Source organism: Podarcis raffonei, chromosome 2 (genome assembly GCF_027172205.1).
Source record: "Podarcis raffonei isolate rPodRaf1 chromosome 2, rPodRaf1.pri, whole genome shotgun sequence".
In the NCBI taxonomy this organism is placed as follows: Eukaryota; Metazoa; Chordata; class Lepidosauria; order Squamata; family Lacertidae; genus Podarcis; species Podarcis raffonei.
In genome coordinates, this window is record NC_070603.1 from 116,060,341 (window position 1) to 116,079,673 (window position 19,333).

General features: G+C 42.8%; 2 protein-coding genes across 2 annotated transcripts in view; both read left to right on the top strand.

Moving 5' to 3' along the window:
- The window catches only part of LOC128409056 (tripartite motif-containing protein 10-like), an 83,502-nt gene that overhangs the window by 10,371 nt on the left and 53,798 nt on the right, over positions 1-19,333 (top strand). The window lies entirely within an intron of this gene.
- LOC128409048 (tripartite motif-containing protein 10-like) lies at positions 1,037-18,518 on the top strand. The gene is made up of 8 exons (XM_053379236.1): positions 1,037-1,567; positions 3,810-4,272; positions 4,759-4,854; positions 5,178-5,408; positions 6,514-6,536; positions 9,272-9,390; positions 9,530-9,559; positions 16,652-18,518. Exons 2-8 carry the CDS (start codon positions 3,859-3,861, stop codon positions 17,227-17,229), a joined length of 1,491 nt encoding a protein of 496 aa, XP_053235211.1. The 5' UTR covers positions 1,037-1,567; positions 3,810-3,858; the 3' UTR covers positions 17,230-18,518.

Here is a 19,333-nt window from a genome sequence, read left to right on the forward strand (position 1 = left end):
CCACTCCATCTTGCAGGCAAATATACTATAAACACAGCAAAATTATATATTTGTTTTTCTATATTATTATTAATTTATATCCCGCCTTTTTCCCTGACTTATGGACAAGAATAAGAACAGCTAAAAACATAGGGTGGGAAGCAATAACGTAAAACAATCTTATTTTCATTGTTTACCAATTAAAACAATTATATTTAAAATTTGTCCTTGATATGCTATAAAGTGCTGGACTCAGTCTCTGCACAGCTAGTTTCAAAATGCTTAGATATAAAAATGCAGGTGTATTTTCAGGACAATAAAGAAACTTTAGGATCACTGTTGCCACGGTCAAAATCTTCTATTGAGTCCACACCTCCCTATTTCCAAAGAATCAAGGAATTGTAGTGTTGGAAGGGACCCCAGATGTCATCTAGTCCAACCCCTGCATAACCAATGTGCACTTTATAGTTCAATAAGCAAGCTGAATCACAGCCACCCATTCACATTCGTACTTCTCTGAATTTTCCTAGTGCACTTTCCCAGCCAAGTAATGTGTACAAGAATTCATAAATTCAGAGCAACTTGCCTCCAGGTAATGCATTTTTGTATGTTATTTTCACTAATATCTATGCTTTTATGGACATATAGTTGGGATATAGTTGTGGTTGTATCTAATCTCTTTTTTGTTGCTGCTGCCTGGCCATATCACAGAGGGGTGTGTGTGGGTGTGTGTAAGGAAGACTACCCAAAGATAGGAAAGAAGCTTGCAATTTCTCTGGGGTGAAATCTTGATCCAGAACAATATATAGGAGAAAATAGGTCCCATGCCTAGAAAGCATTTCCTCCCGTGCTTTCTAGGCATGGGTCAAAGCAGTTTTTTGTTTGCCCCTCTGCTTTCCATGGAAAAACCCACTGAATTAGGAACAAATGTCAATCCACAGAAAAACCAATAGCTCTTTTCCCCGATTCAGCTGCAAACAGCAAGCAGAGGTGGGTGTGACCCCCAAGTGGGTTCCCGGGGTCGGGTCTGCCCTAAAGTGCTTCCCTGATGGCACTATGGAGAAGGGGAAGAGTCAGGGGTCCAAAGCAGGAAGTAAAAAAAGAATTCTTTTTCTGCATCTTGAACAAAATGGGTGTGGTGGAGCATTCAGGCAAAGTTCAAAGCTATCACTTATTAACCAAGCAATGCCACATTTATGATATCTGATAAAAAGACCTGCTGGGGGGGGGGGGGACATGGCGTTGTTTTATACAATTATAAATATATGCCAAACACCTGTTTTTTCTTATTCTTTTTGAAAAAGAGCCGTTCATGTTTGGGGTGAGCTGAGGTGGTGAGCAAATGGTTGTTCTGTTAGGAGGAGAGAAGATGGAGGGGGAGAAGGAAGCTGAGCTCTCCCAGCAGAAGAAAAGAACAGTTGCTGGTTGTTGTCACAGCTGTAAAAAGTGCACACCCTTTGCCCCTCCCTAAAGAAAGGGGAAGGAGACAGGAGAAAGAACAGCTGAGAAGAAGAAGGAAAGGTAACCCCAGAACTTCTCCTTGATTGACCACACCATCTCCCTGCCCACAAGAGAAGCTAGTCTGGGGGTGAGTATCTGACAACCAAACCCCACTGCATGTTCCCAGGCTGCCCTTGGCCCAAGCAGGTCTATTTTCATTCAGTTCCCAATGTGTATAGAAGAGCCTTTTAACTGTTCCTCTTCCTTGCCTTCCCCCACCATTCGGCTGAAAGTCAAGCCCCTATGGGAATGCTGTTAGCTCTGGGAGAGGAGCTGCCATGGGTGTCAGTGGAGGTGTTGGCTGGTCACCCAAAAGAGGACTTGGAGCCCTGCAATGGCTTCTGTCCTTGTCTGTCACCTCGGTGCCATTCATGGGCCACTCTTGATGCAGCGCCAGGAAAGTGGACCTTCACATGAATGTGAGATTATGTCCCACTCAATGACTGAGGGACCTCTCCATATTTCATGAAGCTCTATTATTCTTTCTACTGGAGAGTGAATACAGGCAGCAGGCAAACATTTCTGAAAAGGTGACCTGTTTTGCTTTAACTTGGCAATTGGGGATGATAAGTTCAATTCTTCAGTGGAGCACATTTTCATTTGACTGCCTTGTTTTAATAGTTATTTTAACTGCTCACCGTGTTTCATCATTTTTTATATATTTTACTTCGTAATGACTTTGGCTACAGATTTTTTATTTATTTAACAAAATACTTCCTGATTGTAGAAGAACCTCAAAGCAGTTAATGAAAAAGCTAAGAAACAATTAAATTAAACTATAATTTAAAACATACAGAAAGTTTAGACCGCAGTAGAATAGACTAAAACAAATGAAAAGCCATAGAAACTTTCTAATCATCTGGGTTGTCTTGTCTAAACAAGGAACTGAAAAGAAGACTCTGAAGGTGCCTGCTTGGGATCTATAGGAAGGGAGTTCCAATGTTTTGGAGCCACCACACTAAATGATAGAGTTCTGACAGATGTGGCGCAGGTATTATGTGGCACCAGTAAAAGTGCCAAATCCTCCAACTGAAGCCGTCAAGTGGGCACATTTGGGGTCAGGTGATCTTGTAGGTCAATGATGAATGAGTGTTCAAGCTGATTTTTCATTTGGGTTTTACAGTGTCAGGCAGTGGGACTGTTATACAAAAATTTGGGGTTGACTTTTAAAGCCCATCTCACCATCAAGGGACCTAGAATCCCTTAAGTCCATTATCAGTCAGAGAAGAATGAATGGAGGAAGGAACCAGTGGAGGAAAGCAAAGAAAATATTTGATGTCTGTTGCAACAGAGTCCCCCTCCCCCGCCTTGCAAGGAAGTGAGGGGACCCAGAACAAAACTTTTAAAGATTTTAGAAATCGTACAGCCCTTAACCAAGGACCACTGAAAGTCATCATACAGGTACAGTGGTACCTCGGGCTACAGACACTTCAGGTTACAGACTCCGCTAACCCAAAAATAGTACCTCGGGTTAAGAACTTTGCTTCAGGATAAGAACAGAAATCGCACGGCGGTGGTGCGGCGGCAGTGGGAGGCCCCATTAGCTAAAGTGGTACCTCAGGTTAAGAACAGTTTCAGGTTAAGAATGGACCTCCAGAACGAATTAAGTTCTTAACCCGAGGTACCACTGTACCAAGCATTTTGTGTGTGTTCAATTGACACGTGACTGTGCACACACTCTTGGGGCCCAGAATGGGGACAGATTTGCATGCACTCTGCCATCGTGTGGGATGATGTGGACGGGGAGTTGCCTGTACAAACCACACAGAAAAGGGTTGCACTTGTAAATCAGACCATGCTCAGAATAATATGTTGGTCCAATATGTTTACAAATCTGCCACTCAGAGATTTGAACAATACATGCTAATTGTTTTTCTGCGGCTTGCCAGAGCATCCTTTGGAAATGGTGAAGACCTTGGTGTCAGAGTTTAATGACACAGACTGGCCCCTTTTCAAATACAGTGATTTGAAAGTATAAAGCTTTGCCGGGCTGTGGAAGAATGATTTTACCAAGAACTTCCTGCTAGCTATATGGAGGGGTCCCACAGTTCAGCTGGAGGCTAAAGATGGCCTCGCTCTTGCTTTGTGAATTGTGTAAATTTTATACACTCAAATACAAGTTCTAGTTTTTCTGGGAATATTTCCTAATCCTTTGAAGGCCGAAGGATTGGTTTTCTGTGGTGAGTGTGTGCCTACTATGTGCGAGCACCTTAAAATTTGTATAACAGGACCAATTGTGGAGGATACGTTTCATAAGAAAGTGAAATGCAGAGTTAGTTTTACTGGAAGGATGTGGAAACACTTAATACTGAATAGTTTCTACCTTACAGGCATTTCCCTGCCTCTCATTTCAACAAAGCCACAGACTCTTCCTCTATCATGGGCTCATCCTCATCCACGGATATCAGAGAAGAAGCCACATGCCCCATCTGCAAGGAGTATCTGACAGACCCTGTGACCGTGGACTGTGGCCACAACTTCTGCCGGGACTGCATTGTAAAGTATTTTGACACATGGGAACCAATGCAGGTGGGGGACTTGGAGTGTCCCGTCTGCAAAGCCCGGATGCAGAGAGGGAGTTTCCGCCCTAATTGGCAGCTGGGAAATATAGTGGAAAAAATAAAATTCACGGCACCAAATAAAGGGGGAAATTATCTATGTAAGAGACACAAGGAAAAACTCCACTTGTTCTGCAAAGAAGATGAAGAATTGGTGTGTTTCGTTTGTGAGCGATCCCCAGAACATAAATCGCACACTATAGTTCTCAAGGAAGAGGTTGCCCAGGAATACAAGGTAGGAAGTCAATTTGACACTTGCTAACACAACCCTTTCATATCTTTCTGTGTGTCTGTGTGCAGAATATGCTGTCAGTGTGGCTATAAAGCAAACATAATAAATTGCTAATCTGCACCATAATGTGGATCAAAAATTGGGCCTAGTCTCTGTCCTTTTCAAAAACAAACAAACACTTTGTTCTGCTTCAAAGGCAACTTTTTAAAATGTGATTTTGTTTTTTAAAGCACCATTTTTTCTGCACTTGTGCCAAAGGGTTCCTGTGTAATGTAGTAATAATAATGTTATGTTATAAGAGTAATAGAATGAAAGTTCTCAAGCAACCCTTGAATTTTAAACATACAGCAAAAGAAATCCTAGAAGCTCCCAGAACAATTATCAGATAAAAATCTAATAGTGGAGGACCACACAATAGAAATATATGTAGAATACTGAAGCTCCCCACTCCCAGTCCTAATCCAATCTGAGATTTTGTTTTCTCTTTAGACACTCATCTGTGATCGCCTGGAGCATCTGAAGAAAGAGAGAGAGAAAATTCTGGCTTATGAAGCAAAATTAGGGGAAGAAAGCAACAGCTTGCTTGTAAGTGTCACAATGACTACTAAGAGAACATGTAAGCTTGAAGGACCAAGGCTGGATCTATACTGATATGGAAAACACTATAAAAAACGCTGTTTTAAAAATTAGTTCTCAGTGCAATTTCTCATTGGGACAGATCACAACTCTATAGGGGCCCCTGTGTCACATGTTTGTAAGGCATATATAACATTCTTATTAGTCCAGTGTAGTTGAGTCCCAAGTCTTGATGTAGCCCCATGATTGAGTGATTTACCATAACATTGTTAATGAAGGTCTTTCTAAAGACTCTGGCCTCTTCTTTTCTTCTTTCTTCCTGCCTATTGAAGAAATTAACAGAAACTGAGAGGCAGAAGACCATGGAGAAGTTCAGACAACTGCACCAGTTTCTGGAAGAACAAGAAAAGCGTCTGCTGAATGAAATAGAAGAGATGGAGAAGGAGATCACAAGAAGAAGGGAGGAGCACCTGGCTAGACTCTCAGACGAACTCTCCTCTCTTGAAAGGAGCATCCGGGAGATGGAGGAGAAGAGTCAGCAGCCAGCGAGTGAACTCCTGCAGGTGAGACTGTGGCGAGAACAGCCCAAAGTTCCTCTCTCAGGGTTTAACCACACTCACCTTTTGCTGCACTCTTTCCAGGCACAGGTCAGTGCTTTCCCAGTCCCAAACCCAAGCTTTCTCCCCCCCCTCCAGTCTCCCCACCCCAAATTCCTCTTTAAAGCTGAAGCAGAACCAATGACAAATCAGGTTTTCTGTGCATTGCTGTTTGGCCCGATTCAGCTTGAAAGAGCAGGTTTTGACAGGGGAAGCTCCGTAGGAGGAAAAGGGGGAATTCTTGCACACGGAGCTTTACAGGGTGGACCATGTTGGACCAAAGGGGGAGGGACGGAGAAGGAGGTCAGGTAGAATGGACTGCTGTCAAATGGGGCACAGAGTTGGGGCTTGCATCTTTGAGCAGGAGTGTAGCGAAGTGAGGGCAAGGGGGGGCCTTAGCCCCAGGCAAATGATTTTGAGGGGGTGCGAGCCAGTCGCCCCCTTGCAGGGATCCCACCCTGCCTGGTGCCAGGGGTCTTGCAACCACGCCCGTGGCCCCCTCATGGAATGGCAGTGTTGGGGGGAAGCACTAGCCAAGGGCTGCATCTGTTAAAATCATCTTGGTTAGATGATCCTTGGAATCCCTTCCAACACTACAATTCTATGATTCTGTGAAAAGCAAAGATCAGTCCAATAAGCATGACAATACTGCCAAGGTTTTTGGTTTTGTTTCTTACTCTTCCTCTCTTGGTTGACTTGAAGGAATTGAAAAGCTGACAGAAAAGTATGGATAATTTTATTTGGCAAAGTAAGTGTCCCAGAGTTATATAATGTTAATATGCAAACTGTCCCACAGAAGAGAGGATTGGCAGTACCTGATTTAGCTAAGTAGTGTGAAGGTGCTTAGCTAACTTTGTTAAAGTTAAGGATATCTCAGAAAAAGGAACTCTTTCAGTTGGAACAGTTATCCACAAATCCCCCACTGGCCAAGATACATGGGATACCTAGGAACATTTAAAATAAAAAAGAACTGAACTTAAGATTGGAAAATAATGGAGAGAAACCAGAATTGTTAGATGCATCCATACCTATCCAGTGAATTCTATTCTGAGTTTCCTCTTTTCCCTTCTAGGATATTAGAAGAACTTTGCAGAGGTAAGAGGATCCTGCTCATCTCCATTAATATCACTCCCTGAAACTTCACAGGTAAACCGAGGACCCCTCCTTGAGCTTCTGGCGCCTCACTTCCTCCTCCACAGATCAGGGCCAAAGAACTGAAGGAGGGATCGAACAAGATATATTCTAAACCCCAAACTGTGTAGAAAAGTAATTAATTAAGTTTGTTTGTTTGCAAATGTATTCCCAAAGCCAAGCCTGTCGCAAATGTAATTGCTAATTGCCTCTTGGAGATGATATATAAATGGTGCTTTAACATGTGGCCTACTCTGTATTGAAAGTGCTTTTTTGGGGGAAAGTTGCACTTAATTTTGTTTTGCTGGACTTCTTCTTCAGTCTAACAAACTCTGAGGTTTTTTCTACAATCAAGCAGTATATATATTTTATGAAGTAAGTAAGTAAGTAAATCAATCCCACTCAGAAATGTTTAGCTCCCCCAAAGGCATAGCAAAGGCAAAAAAGGTCTTTGTAGTAGGAAATGGGACAAAGAGGGCAGGCTGGCTCTACCATTAGGCAGAGGGGGTTGGTTGCCTCAGGCCCTGCCACCGTCCCAGCCCTTCAGCTGCTCCCATCTTCCTGAGCCAGCACACCTCAACAGTTGTAATGCTCAGTGTTGCCAGCCTGGGCTCTCTGTCTGCCTTCCCTAAGGAAGGAACGAAGCATAGAAGTCATCCCCAGGGCCTGCAGCTTCTTTTCCCTGCATACAGCCCCTTGGAATTCCTTCTCACAAACTTTTCTAGATAAGATTTTAGGATATCCCATTGCGTGTTAAGGGAAAACATTTTATCGGGAGTAGATGGAGCTGGGTACCAGACCCTCACCTCTCCCCAAATGCTCCCAGGGGCTCTTGTGTGGCCCTATCCCCCTTTACAGGGGTGCGGACAAAAGCATGGTGAGCCCCTGGATTCCTTTAATGGAATACCCTTGCAGCAACAGCATTGGAGGGGCAGGCACAGCCAATCCATACCCCTCTACCAACCAATTTTTTCTAAAACCAACAACCTTACAAGTTGTGATGATTTGCTACGCAGTAGGCAAAAACCAAATGGCATCAGCCAATCAGCCAAATGGACAAAATTCCTACCAGATCCCTTCCCCAAAAGCAGACGACACCATGACAGACATAGCAAGGTCAAACGCAACAAACGCCCCAAAATTAGGGAGGGTGGGCGGGTGATCCGATGTGCACAGCAAAAAGAAAAAGCTCGACGCTACGTGCAGGGAATATATTCAACCCAGGCTGTCAATCAAATTTGGCAACATCAAACTCTCCCCAGCAACCCGAGGAGTCCAATCACACTTTGGGCCAACCAAACCAACTTGCCCAGCAACAGTGGGTGTCTGGTTAACCCCACTGCAACCCGTGCTCTCCATGAAGGAGAACACGCTTTGCCAGATCTTGAGTTACCAGTTGGGAAATAATCTACAGTGGTACCTTGGTTTACAAACTTGATCCGTTCCGGAAGTCCATTCTTAAACCAAAGCGTTCTTAAACCAAGGTGTGCTTTCCCATAGCAGCAGGGGACTCAGTTTACAAATGGAACACACTCAACAGGAAGTGGAACATGTTCTGCTTCCAAGGCAAAGTTTACAAACCAAAACACCTACTTCCGGGTTTGCAGTGTTCTTCATCCAAATTGTTCATAAACTAAGCTGTTCTTAAACCAAGGTACCACTGTATTAATTTTAGGGGTGTTAATTATATTGACATCCCAGGTGAAATTAAGGATACTTTATGGCAGTACTGCGCCCTTTACCACAGGTGATTGCCAAACTAATTAGTGTTATTTCCCCTGTCATGTTTTGTTTTACTTATATAATGTTTGTAATGTTCTTTAATGGCCTGGATTGGCTTTTGACCAAAAATAAAATATGTTTCTTCTGTATATTCATGAAAGATCTGGCTTAACCTATGAGGATTCTGGCTCCACAGCCGAGGATATCCAAGTTGTCAAAGCAAGATCCCACCAACCCCAAGACATAAATACTTTGAGTTTAGAAAGGTATATTCTGGGTGGTTTTTTTAGCGTGTAGTAAAACGCTTTAATTTTTTTTAATGAAGAATATAAAGCGGAATAGAAATGAAATGAATAAAAATGATAATGATAATACTTCACATCTAGATTTGTCACTTTATTAATTCCAACAGCAAACTCCTTGATGGCTGCCCCACTCAGTCCCAAGCAGACACCTGTCCCATGGACAATCTGTAGGACTATTCCACAGAGTCCCACACAGTTACCTCTCACCTCTGGGGCTACAAAAAAGAGAGCAGGAGTTGGGGTGTTTACCATGTTCCTGAACATATCTCAGCTGCAATATGTAACTTCAAGGTGTCACTTGGGTTCATGATAAGAGGATAGAAGGAACATTTCACTTTTGTCAACAGCAGCAATCATCTTTTTCTCCTCCACATCTTTCTTGCTTGTTGTAGGTAATGCAGCCAAAATTGAAAAGCTCTGAGCAGGATGGTATCACTTGATTCTACTTCTCCATTTGAGTAGATGTAAGTGAGGAGACTCAGAGACCTGAGGCTGTTCCTTTGGCCCTCAGATGTCTGGCTTTGGAGTCCCTAGTAAGGAGGAATCTTCTCTCCTCTGTGCATAGCTCTCCTTCCTGACTTTCTGCAGTTTCCTTCCTCCTTTCAATTCCTTTCTTTTGCTGCACTCAGAAATTCTGGATTTGAATGGGTTAGCCTTTATTTTCCCCATCAGGTATGAGCAAAAGGGGACATCTGAAAATCCACCGACTTTTCCAACAGAATTGAAGAGGAAGATCTCAAAATTTTGGATTGCAAATCCCATTCTATATGTTGAGATGGAGGAAATAAAAGGTAATGAAGAATGGCTGCAAGGATTTTACACTGGACATTATATTAGTCCAAAATATGTTATGAAGTAAAAATTTTGTTGTGGAATTATTTGAGGTATAAAAGTCTAGCTCTCAAACTTTATATCTCTTTGCTTCCTCAGATGCTCTGTTATTCGGACTGCATCAGAAAGGTAAATTTTGGGTGAAGGACCAAATTCAAGGTGGGGTTGGGGACTGGTATTTCAGTGGGACTCAGTGGTCTGTCCTGTCCTTGACGTTATTCTAAGAGAGGGAAAAGAGGTATTGCCTTTCCTGCTTCCTCTGACATGCACATCTTCATCCACCCTTGTGGATGAGAGGTTCTAGAATCAATCTAGCTTGACATTAGCATGTTGCAAACTGGCATTTACTTTTCTGGATTAAGAAAAAATACATTTTTGTGCTCCTAGAGGGTTAGTGTGTTTGCAGCCTCAGTCTTCTCCTTCCTCTTTTGCTTTTGCTGGATTCTTTGATCTTGTCCAAATTAAACATGATTTGACTGTTAATTGGCACTTTTGTTTCATTCTAATTAGACAAGTGGTCCACATACATACATACAGTGGTACCTTAGTTTAAGAACAGCTTAGTTTATGAACAACTTGGATTACGAATGCTCAAACCCAGAAGTAGGTGTTTTGGTTTGTGAACTTTGCATTGGAAGCAGAACATGGGAAGCAGAACTATGGGAAAACACATCTTGGTTTAAGAACGCTTTGGTTTAAGAACGGACATCCGGAACGGATTAAGTTTGTAAACTAAGGTACCTGTACCATATTTACTCAAATGTAATGCGCACCGTTCTGGTCAAATTACGTCACAAAGATTAGGGTGCACATTATATTTGATGGCACATTTACATTTACCCAAAAACACTTTTTTTGGTTTACCTATGAGGAGCAACTTCAGTCTTCTCCATTCATTCAGTAGGTGTTCCCTGTTGCATTTGTCCTCGTCTTCTAATTTGTTGATTTTAATCATGCGGATTATTTACCAACAGTTTATTTGCACACAGAGATGCCGACTTCTACTTTTCAACTTGGGCCTAATCCTGTGTTCATCAGGGACCCTCAATATCGCCATAGATTCTGGAACTCACTAGGCATGGGTCCCTGACAGATTTTAAATAAACATTTTTTAAAAATTAGTAATTAACAATTTCTTTTCAATTGTTCCACTGCAATACACCATATATAAGCATCAAGAAATGTAAAATACAAACAACCTATTAACAAACAATGAATTAACAGAGTTCAAATCTTGTTTAGATTACTGTGATTAAAGGCTTTTGTTGGCCGTGGCTGGTTCAGAAAGCTTTGTCAGCTGTGGCAGCATTGGCATGAAGGTTGTGGCTTTGGGGGGGGGGGATCTCCTTAAAAAAGCTTTGTGGCTAAACTATATTTTGACCGCATTTTTACTATTTTAAATATGGCAACCCTAGCCAGTAGGCTCCCACTACAGCCAACATGTCCTTGATGTACTAAAACTGCCAAGTTCAGTTTCTGCACAGCTTGTTTCAAGATGCTTAAATATAAAAATACAGGTGTGTTTTCAGGACATTAAAGAGCTTTAAGATCACTGCTGCCAAAGTCAAAATCTTATAAATTTTGGTCAAATAGCCTATAGAACAACAAACGTTTGTGTGGTGGTATTGTGGTGATAAGACAACAATGTCAGAGGCTCACAAGGGAAGGAAATCTGTTTTGCGAGGGGCAGGGATCTCCTTAAAAAAACTCAGCAACTTTCTAGGTAAAGGTAAATAAAGGTTGCCTAATTTGATTCCCTCCCCTGATTTCAGTGTAAGACTCAGTCCTGAATGCAATGCAATGAAGCCCCTTTTATCTAAGAGGGACTCTGGTTCTTTGCTTCAGGATCAGAACAGAAATCGGGCTCCGGCGGTGCAGTGGCAGCAGGTGGCCCCATTAGCTAAAGTGATGCTTCAGGTTAAGAACAGTTTCAGGTTAAGAACAGACCTCCGGAACGAATTAAGTTCTTAACCTGAGGTACCACTGTATAGACAGCCGGCTGTCAACATTGTAGCAACAACAACCCAGGGTTTCCTGCCTAAAGTAACTGACGTGGACCTGAGTGAAAACTATATACACGATATTTCTGGTGGCCAGGGTGAGAACTTCAATACATAACAATTATTGTAACTCACTCTATGTGGGGCTGCCCTTGAGAATGACCCAGAAACTCCAGTGGGTTCAGAATGCCACGGTGAGACTCCTGACGGGGTCCTCGCTGCAGGATCACATTCACCAGCTGCTATACCAGCTGCACTGGCTCCCGGTGGAGTACAGGATCAGGTTTAAGGTGCTGGTTTTAACCTTTAAGACCCTATACTGCCTAGGACCCTCGTACCTACAGGAACGCCTCTCCTGGTATGTCCCAAGGAGGACCTTACGGTCTTCAAATAAAAACATCTTGGAGATCCTGGGCCTCAGGGAGGTTAGGCTGGCTTCAACCAGGGCCAGGGCTTTTTTGGCCGTGGCCCCGATCTGGTAGAATGCTCTGTCACAAGAGACTAGGGCCCTGCGGGACTTGACATATTTCTACAGGGCCTGCAAGACAGAGCTGTTCCACTAGGCCTTTGGCCAAGGCACAGTCTGACCCCCTCCTTCGGTAATCCACATAGAACTCTAGCCCAATGGTTGCTATTAATTTGATTTTGAATTGATTTTAGAATGAACTGATTTTAGAATGCATTTCAATTAATTGATTGTAATTTTATGTAAACCGTTTTACTTTTCAAAACAAATTTTTTTTTTCCCTTCCAGTAGCACCTTAAAGACCAACTAAGTTAGTTCATGGTATGAGCTTTCGTGTGCATGCACACTTCTTCAGATACACTGAAACAGAAGTTGCCAGATCCTTCTATATAGTGAGAAGGTGGGGAGGGGTATTACTCAGAAGGGTGGTGGGAATGGGTGATTGGCAGATAGCTGTGATGAGCCTGTTGATGACTCTTAACGACTGCAATAGGTCTTACAGGAAAAAGCAAGGGGTGAGAAGGTGAAAAATGGCTTTGTCATGTATAATGAGATAAGAATCCAATGTCTTTGTTCAGACCAGGTCTCTCCATGGTTTTAAGTTTGGTAATGAGTTGCAATTCAGCAGCTTCTCTTTCCAGTCTATTTCTGAAATTCCTTTGTAGTAATACAGCTACTTTGAGATCTTGTATAGAATGTCCTGGGAGACTGAAGTGTTCTCCTACTGGTTTCTCTGTCTTGTGATTCTTGATGTCCGATTTATGTCCGTTTATTCTTTGGCGTAAGGTTTGGCCTGTTTGTCCAATATAGAGAGCTGAAGGACACTGTTGGCATTTGATGGCATATACAATGTTAGACGATGAGCAATTAAATAGTCCCGAGATGGTATGTGTGATGTTGTTGGGGCCAGTAATAGTGTTGTCCGGGTGTATGTGGCAGCAAAGTTGGCATCTGGGTTTATTGCAGGCTCTGGTGCCAGTATCCGTGTTACGTCTGGTTGTAGTATTATTGTGGGTTAGGAGTTGTTTAAGATTGGGTGGCTGTCTGTAGGCAATGAAAGGTCTCCCTCCCAGAGCTTGAGAAAGAGAACTGTCATTGTCCAGGAGAGGTTGTAGATCTCTGATGATGCGTTGTACTGTTTTAACTTGGGAGCTGTATGTGATGACTAGAGGTGTTCTGTTATTTTCTTTTTTGGGTCTGTCTTGCAGCAAGTTCTCTCTGGGTATCTGTCTGGCTCTGTTGATCTGTTGTCTAACTTCATCTGCTGGGTATTTTAGTTCTAAAAAGGTTTGCTGTAGATCTCTTAGGTGAGAGTCTCTGTCTGTAGAATTGGAACAGATACGGCTGTAACGTAGTGCCTGGCTATATACAATGGACTGTTTGGTATGTTTGGGATGGTAGCTAGAGGCATGTAGATATGTTTGTCGGTCAGTTGGTTTACGGTATAAGGTGGTGTCTATGCGTCCATCCTGTATTTTTATAGTAGTGTCCAAAAAATGTATTTCTTGCATAGATTGATTCATTGTTAGGTTGATTGTGGGGTGAAAATCATTGAATTTCTGGTGGAAGGTGTCCAGGGTCTGTTGACCATGTGTCCAGATGATAAAAATATCGTCAATGTATCGCAGGTACAAGAGAGGTTTGAGTGGGTAGGAGTTTAGGAAACGTTGTTCTAAATCTGCCATGAAGGTGTTGGCATACTGTGGGGCCATGCGGGTGCCCATTGCTGTGCCGCTGATCTGAAGGAACAGGTCATCACCGAATTTGAAGTTGTTGTGGGTAAGGACAAATTGGCAGAGTTTGGTGGCAAAGTCTGCTGTGGTTTTATCTGAAATGGTGTTCCTTATAGCTTGTAAACCATCGTTGCGTGGGATGTTGGTATACAGAGATTCCACATCCATAGTAGCTAGTATAGTGTTGTTGGGAAGATTATTTAAAGATTGTATTTTCCTCAGAAAATCTGTGGTGTCACGTACATAGCTGGGAGCACTGATGGCATATGGTTTCAGAACAGAGTCCATATAACCAGAGACACCCACTGTAATAGTGCCAATACCTGAAATGATGGGGCGTCCTGGATTTCCTGGTTTGTGTATTTTAGGTAGAAGATAGAAAGTTCCTGGTCGAGGTTCTGTTGGTGTGTTGGTGAGGATCTGTTCTTGGATGTGTAGGGGTAGCTCCTTAACAATCTTGTTCAGTTCTTTTTTGTATTCTTGTGTGGGGTCTGAGTCCAATTTTATGTAAAAGGCGGTATTGGAAAGTTGTCTGTGAGCCTCCTGAATGTAGTCAGTTTTGTTCATGATGACGACAGCTCCACCTTTGTCTGCTTCTTTAATTATAATGTCTGGGTTGTTTCTGAGATTATCTATGGTTCTCCTTTCAGCATGGTTTAGATTTTGTTGTAAGTGATGGTGTTTTCTGGTCACATCTGTTTGGATTCTGTGGCGGAAGCAGTCAATGTACAAGTCCAGTGTGGTATTGCGTCCATCAGAAGGGGTCCATGTGGAGTCCCTTTTTGTGTAACACTTTTTCGGTGGTAGTTGGTGGTCAGTGTTCTGTTGGGAGGGTGGTTGTTGTTCTCCAGTGGGTTGAGAGGTGTTGTGTTGTGGAGTTGTTGCTTGTTCTGCTTTGTCTTGTTGTTGTGTGTGTTGAAAATACTCCTTCAGGCGTAAACGGCGGAAAAATGCTTCCAAGTCCCCGTAGAACTGAATCATGTGTGGGGATTTGGCAGGGCAGAATGACAGTCCATGTGAAAGGACTGATTCCTCAGCTGGGCTGAGTGCTTGCTGTGAGAGATTGACAATATTGTTGATCTTGTTTTGATTAGTAGCCTGTAGGTTGGAAAGGTTAGAGAGTTTCTTGTTTTTCTGTTTTTTCAGTAGCTCCAGTTGAGAGTGGTAAATGTTTTGTTTTTACTTTTGGAACTCTTGCCAAGCTTGGTGGTTCCTGATAGAGTTGTCCAATACAAGGAGTTCCTCCTTTATTAGCTTCTGTTTAGAGTAGAGAACGCTGATCAGATGTTTGAGCAGCTTCTTAGAGAAAGTGTTGCATAGTTTTCTTGCATATTCAGTGGGATACGTGGATTGTAGAGGGTTCTTAATTCTAAGACCCTTGGGTATAATGTCCAGGAATTTCAGAAATAGACTGGAAAGAGAAGCTGCTGAATTGCAACTCATTACCAAACTTAAAACCATGGAGAGACCTGGTCTGAACAAAGACATTGGATTCTTATCTCATTATACATGACAAAGCCATTTTTCACCTTCTCACCCCTTGCTTTTTCCTGTAAGACCTATTGCAGTCGTTAAGAGTCGTCAACAGGCTCATCACAGCTATCTGCCAATCACCCATTCCCACCACCCTTCTGAGTAATACCCCTCCCCACCTTCTCACTATATAGAAGGATCTGGCAACTTCTGTTTCAGTGTATCTGAAGAAGTGTGCATGCACACAAAAGCTCATACCAAGAACTAACTTAGTTGGTCTTTAAGGTGCTACTGGAAGGAAAAAAATTTTTTTGTTTTGACTATGGCAGACCAACACGGCTACCTATCTGTAACTGTTTTACTTTTATTGTTGTTAGCTGCTCTGAGCCTGGCTTCGGCTGTGGAGGGTGGTATATAAATAAATTTATTATTATTATTAATAATAATAATAATAATAATAATAATAATAATAATAACCAGCAGGGCATGTGCACACAGAGCTGACTGCTTCCACTTGTTTTCCCATCCCAGATAGTGTGTCAAGAAACACAGACAGGCAACTGTGCATTCTCAGCATACACTTTTTAATGTGGTTTCCATGTGAAGTATTCTGGTTTGGGTCCCAACCAGGGAAGAATGGATAATTAAGATCACGGACTATGCTGAAATGGCAAGACTGAACGGGAGAATCAGAAACCAAGAAGATGAGAAATTCAATAAAGAATGCTGAAAGTTTATAGACTATCTCAAAGAGCACTGTAAACATTTAAAAACATTGACAGGACTGATATAACATTTGTATGAATTTGATGGTTAAAATGGGATATAAACAAAATTTAGATAAATATAATAAATCAACAGCAGTAAAATAAATCAACAGCAGCATTGAGTGCAGTGGTCTGGAGCTCAGTTATCCCCACATTATTGCATTCTCTTCATATCGGGTGAATCCAAACCTACAGTGGGGAAACACTGAGACTGGATTATACAAATTAATTGGGAATGCAAACTGCTGCAAATACAAAGTGCTTTGTGGATAAGACCTTTGTTCCTACGCACAAGTGGGGTCCTGCAGCTTCAGAGCAGTTGAAGATTCCAGGCAGGAACAGGCAGCCTGCAGTGTTTTGAGGGTGTTTATGGAGGCTGGGGAAAACACATGAAAAAGGACTCTCTAGTTCAATCTCCATCACTCGGAGCAAGGGAAAGTTTTTCTCCTCTTGCCCCATCCATCCCTCCTCCCCTTCACTGGATAGAAGAGCTGAGGGAATATTTTCTGGGTTGTTTTGCTTCTTGTGTGACTGGATTGACAGGAGGACACAATAAAAGGAGCAAAAAAAAAAAAAAATTTAAAAAGCCACAGGGAAGGTATTTATTCTGAGGTCAGTCTGGGAGAAAGTGGGGAGGGTCCCAATCCTGAATGAAAAGTGAGGAAGCCCCATTTATCTTAGCGGAAATTTGGTTCTTCTGGGTGTTTCTTGGATCAGGATGTCTGTCTCTGCCTCTTGGCTGATTCTGTCTCTCTTCACTTTTCCCATCTTCTCCCCAACAGGAAATGTCACTCTGGATCCAGACACAGCCCACCCGATTCTCAGCCTGTCTGAGGATCAGAAAAGTGTGAGATTGGAAAACAAGCCTCAGATCCTGCCCAACAACCCTGAGAGATTCAGCAACGGGCCTTGTGTGTTGGGACGTGAGGGATTCACAGCAGGCAGACATTTCTGGGAAGTCAATGTGGGAAGTGAGCAATATTGGGTTTTGGGGGTCGCCAGAAGGTCTGTGAGGAGAAGGAGCTTACATTCTATGAGAGGCCACTTAGATCACTTTCATATCTCATCAGCTTTGAAATTAAAATATGACATAAGCCCTGAGGGAGGGATCTGGGCTGTGGGGAAGTGGGAATGCAAGTACTGGGCCTGCACCTCCCCGGATTACTTTCTTCTGCCCCTGAGTGAGGAGCCCAAAAGGATTCAAGTGTCTCTGGACTATGAAGGGGGACGTGTGTCTTTTTCTGATGCTGACTCAGGAGTTGAACTCTACACATTCTCAGGAACCTCGTTCTCTGGGGAGACCCTTCTCCCTTACTTTTTTCTGTGGGGATCTGAAACCCACCTCAGGATCTCTAGTTAAGAGCAAAATTGACATCTTTGCAGGTGCCCTGTGAGAGGAGTCATTCCAGTCACACTCGGAGGAAACTACAAAACAAAATCTGGGATTTTCTTTTCCCTTCCCTTTCCCAGAATTCCCTCTGCAGTGGAGTCCTTAAAGATAGGGAAACACTTTAACCATCCCTATAAACAACCTATTCCTCAAAAGGATTCACCCGCCACCCCCTGCGATCCTGGTTCTGTTGTTCACCTTCCTCTCATGACCAGACCTCCAATGGTTGTTAAAATGCCCACATAATTGCATTAATAGATTACTGGAAAACAGTTCCCCCAGCCACCTTTGAAACTAAAGCTCCTAGTCTTGTGGATCTCAGGCAGGAAGGAAATACGAAGACTGTCTGTGAAGCCCCAACTTCCAACCCCTTGCAAATGCAGCCTCCCCATCTCCACATTTCCTCAGAGAGAAATCTCACTGAATTCAGAGATTATGGGAGTTGTAGTTCAGCAACTTGGCTATATCTGCCCTATATAATTCACATGGAGTCATTCCTGTGGCTCCCAACCTAAATGTGGGATAATCCCCCAAAGAGGGTCTTTTCAGTATTACCTGCATCTTATTTACCTCCCCCTGCCCTCGCTTTTATTAATTATGGTTTAATATACTTGAATTATTGTAACTATTTTGTTTTCTCTATTGTCGATTTTCAGTGTTGTTCATGAGCTTATGTTGATTTTTATGTTTTTACATTATTGTGGTGTTGGTACAGCTTTTCTCTTGTTGATTTTTAATCAGCTATATTTGAATTTGTGAACAGCCCAGAGTGCATGGTTATATGGGAGGTATATGAAAGCCCCCAAAATGAAACCGTCTAAAAGAAAAGTTCCAAAACTTCCCTTGCAGGCTGTTGAAGGGCCCCTTCAGACTGGAGGGCTTTTGCCGGTGTTTGTTGCAAGATGTCATTGATGCAATAATAGGATTTATTCTGGACCATCTATACAGCTGCTTTAGTAGCTATTCCACTATATTTCCAGAATGTTACCCTATTATTGCCATTTGGAGGGGCACTCTTGGGCTGTAAGGGAATAAAAGGGGACCAAAAGAAAAACCTACAACAGAACATTACTGGTATGAAAATTTATAGGATTTCAGCAGGAAGTGACAGGACATGGACTGATCAGAAAAGAAACAGTTATGAAGACTGCAAAGCTTTGTGGGCACAAATAGTATTAAAACTGGGATTGCATAGACTTCCCAGATAGCATAATGCGCAGAAATCATCACAAATACACAATAAAAGGAATATGCATAAATCCTGGGAGTGTTTGCGTTCTGTGTTGGAGTGGGATGGTTGCTGACAGCAACTCTGGGTGAATGTGGGCTGAGGCTGTAGAGCATCATAGCAGAAAAAGAAAAAGAAAACCCATTCTACCTACTGTTTTAATATATTCAAAGCTGGCATCCATCTTAAGCCAAATCAAAAGTTTGCAGTACCTGCTGTGGCTGTAGAGACCGATGAAGGAAAGACATGTTTTGTGTCAGCTGGGGCAGATGAAGGTGTCTAGTTGTGCTGCTGCAGATGCACCAGGGCGTTTCTTCTGTTGATGCTCCTCCTAGTGGTCATTCCTCCTCTGGCTGCTGCTGTGAATACATGACCTGTCTGTCTGTTTCTAGGCACTGCAATTACCTTCAAGGGAAACAAAATGGCAGGTTGATGTTGCCAGCTTTCATGTCATGTTTGCAGATATCTTTGTAACGCAGAATTGGTCTGTCGTTGGGCCTGGTGCCTGAAGTCAGCTCCCAGCCAGATCAGATCCCAGAACAGAGCAGGGGATTGCTGTGTTCAGGCCAGGAAGAAAGAGCAGTCTCCGCTAAGCACTTCTTTCTCAAAGCAGAGTCTGCTTCCCCACAATGCCAGTGATTTGCGTTCTCTTATTCATTCAAAAAGAATTGACCTATCACCCCTAAGGACAACATACTCCCACAGTATACAGGCTTCAGAAGCAATGCAAAGCAACTGAGGCTGCTCAAGACACCTCTAGGAAAGCTGTGCAGGCCTGCCAGGATAAAAACAGCCACAGCCAAGCACATCAGCCCTGAGATGGCGAGTCATTTGCACACAGGGAAA

Excerpts from the sequence above, each read along its gene's own strand:
- LOC128409048 (XM_053379236.1), top strand. The coding sequence starts at position 3,859 with ATGGGCTCATCCTCATCCACGGATATCAGAGAAGAAGCCACATGCCCC. Across the intron at positions 5,409-6,513 it reads CAGCGAGTGAACTCCTGCAG|GATATTAGAAGAACTTTGCA; the intron begins GTGAGACTGTGG and ends TTTCCCTTCTAG. Across the intron at positions 6,537-9,271 it reads ATTAGAAGAACTTTGCAGAG|GTATGAGCAAAAGGGGACAT; the intron begins GTAAGAGGATCC and ends TTTCCCCATCAG.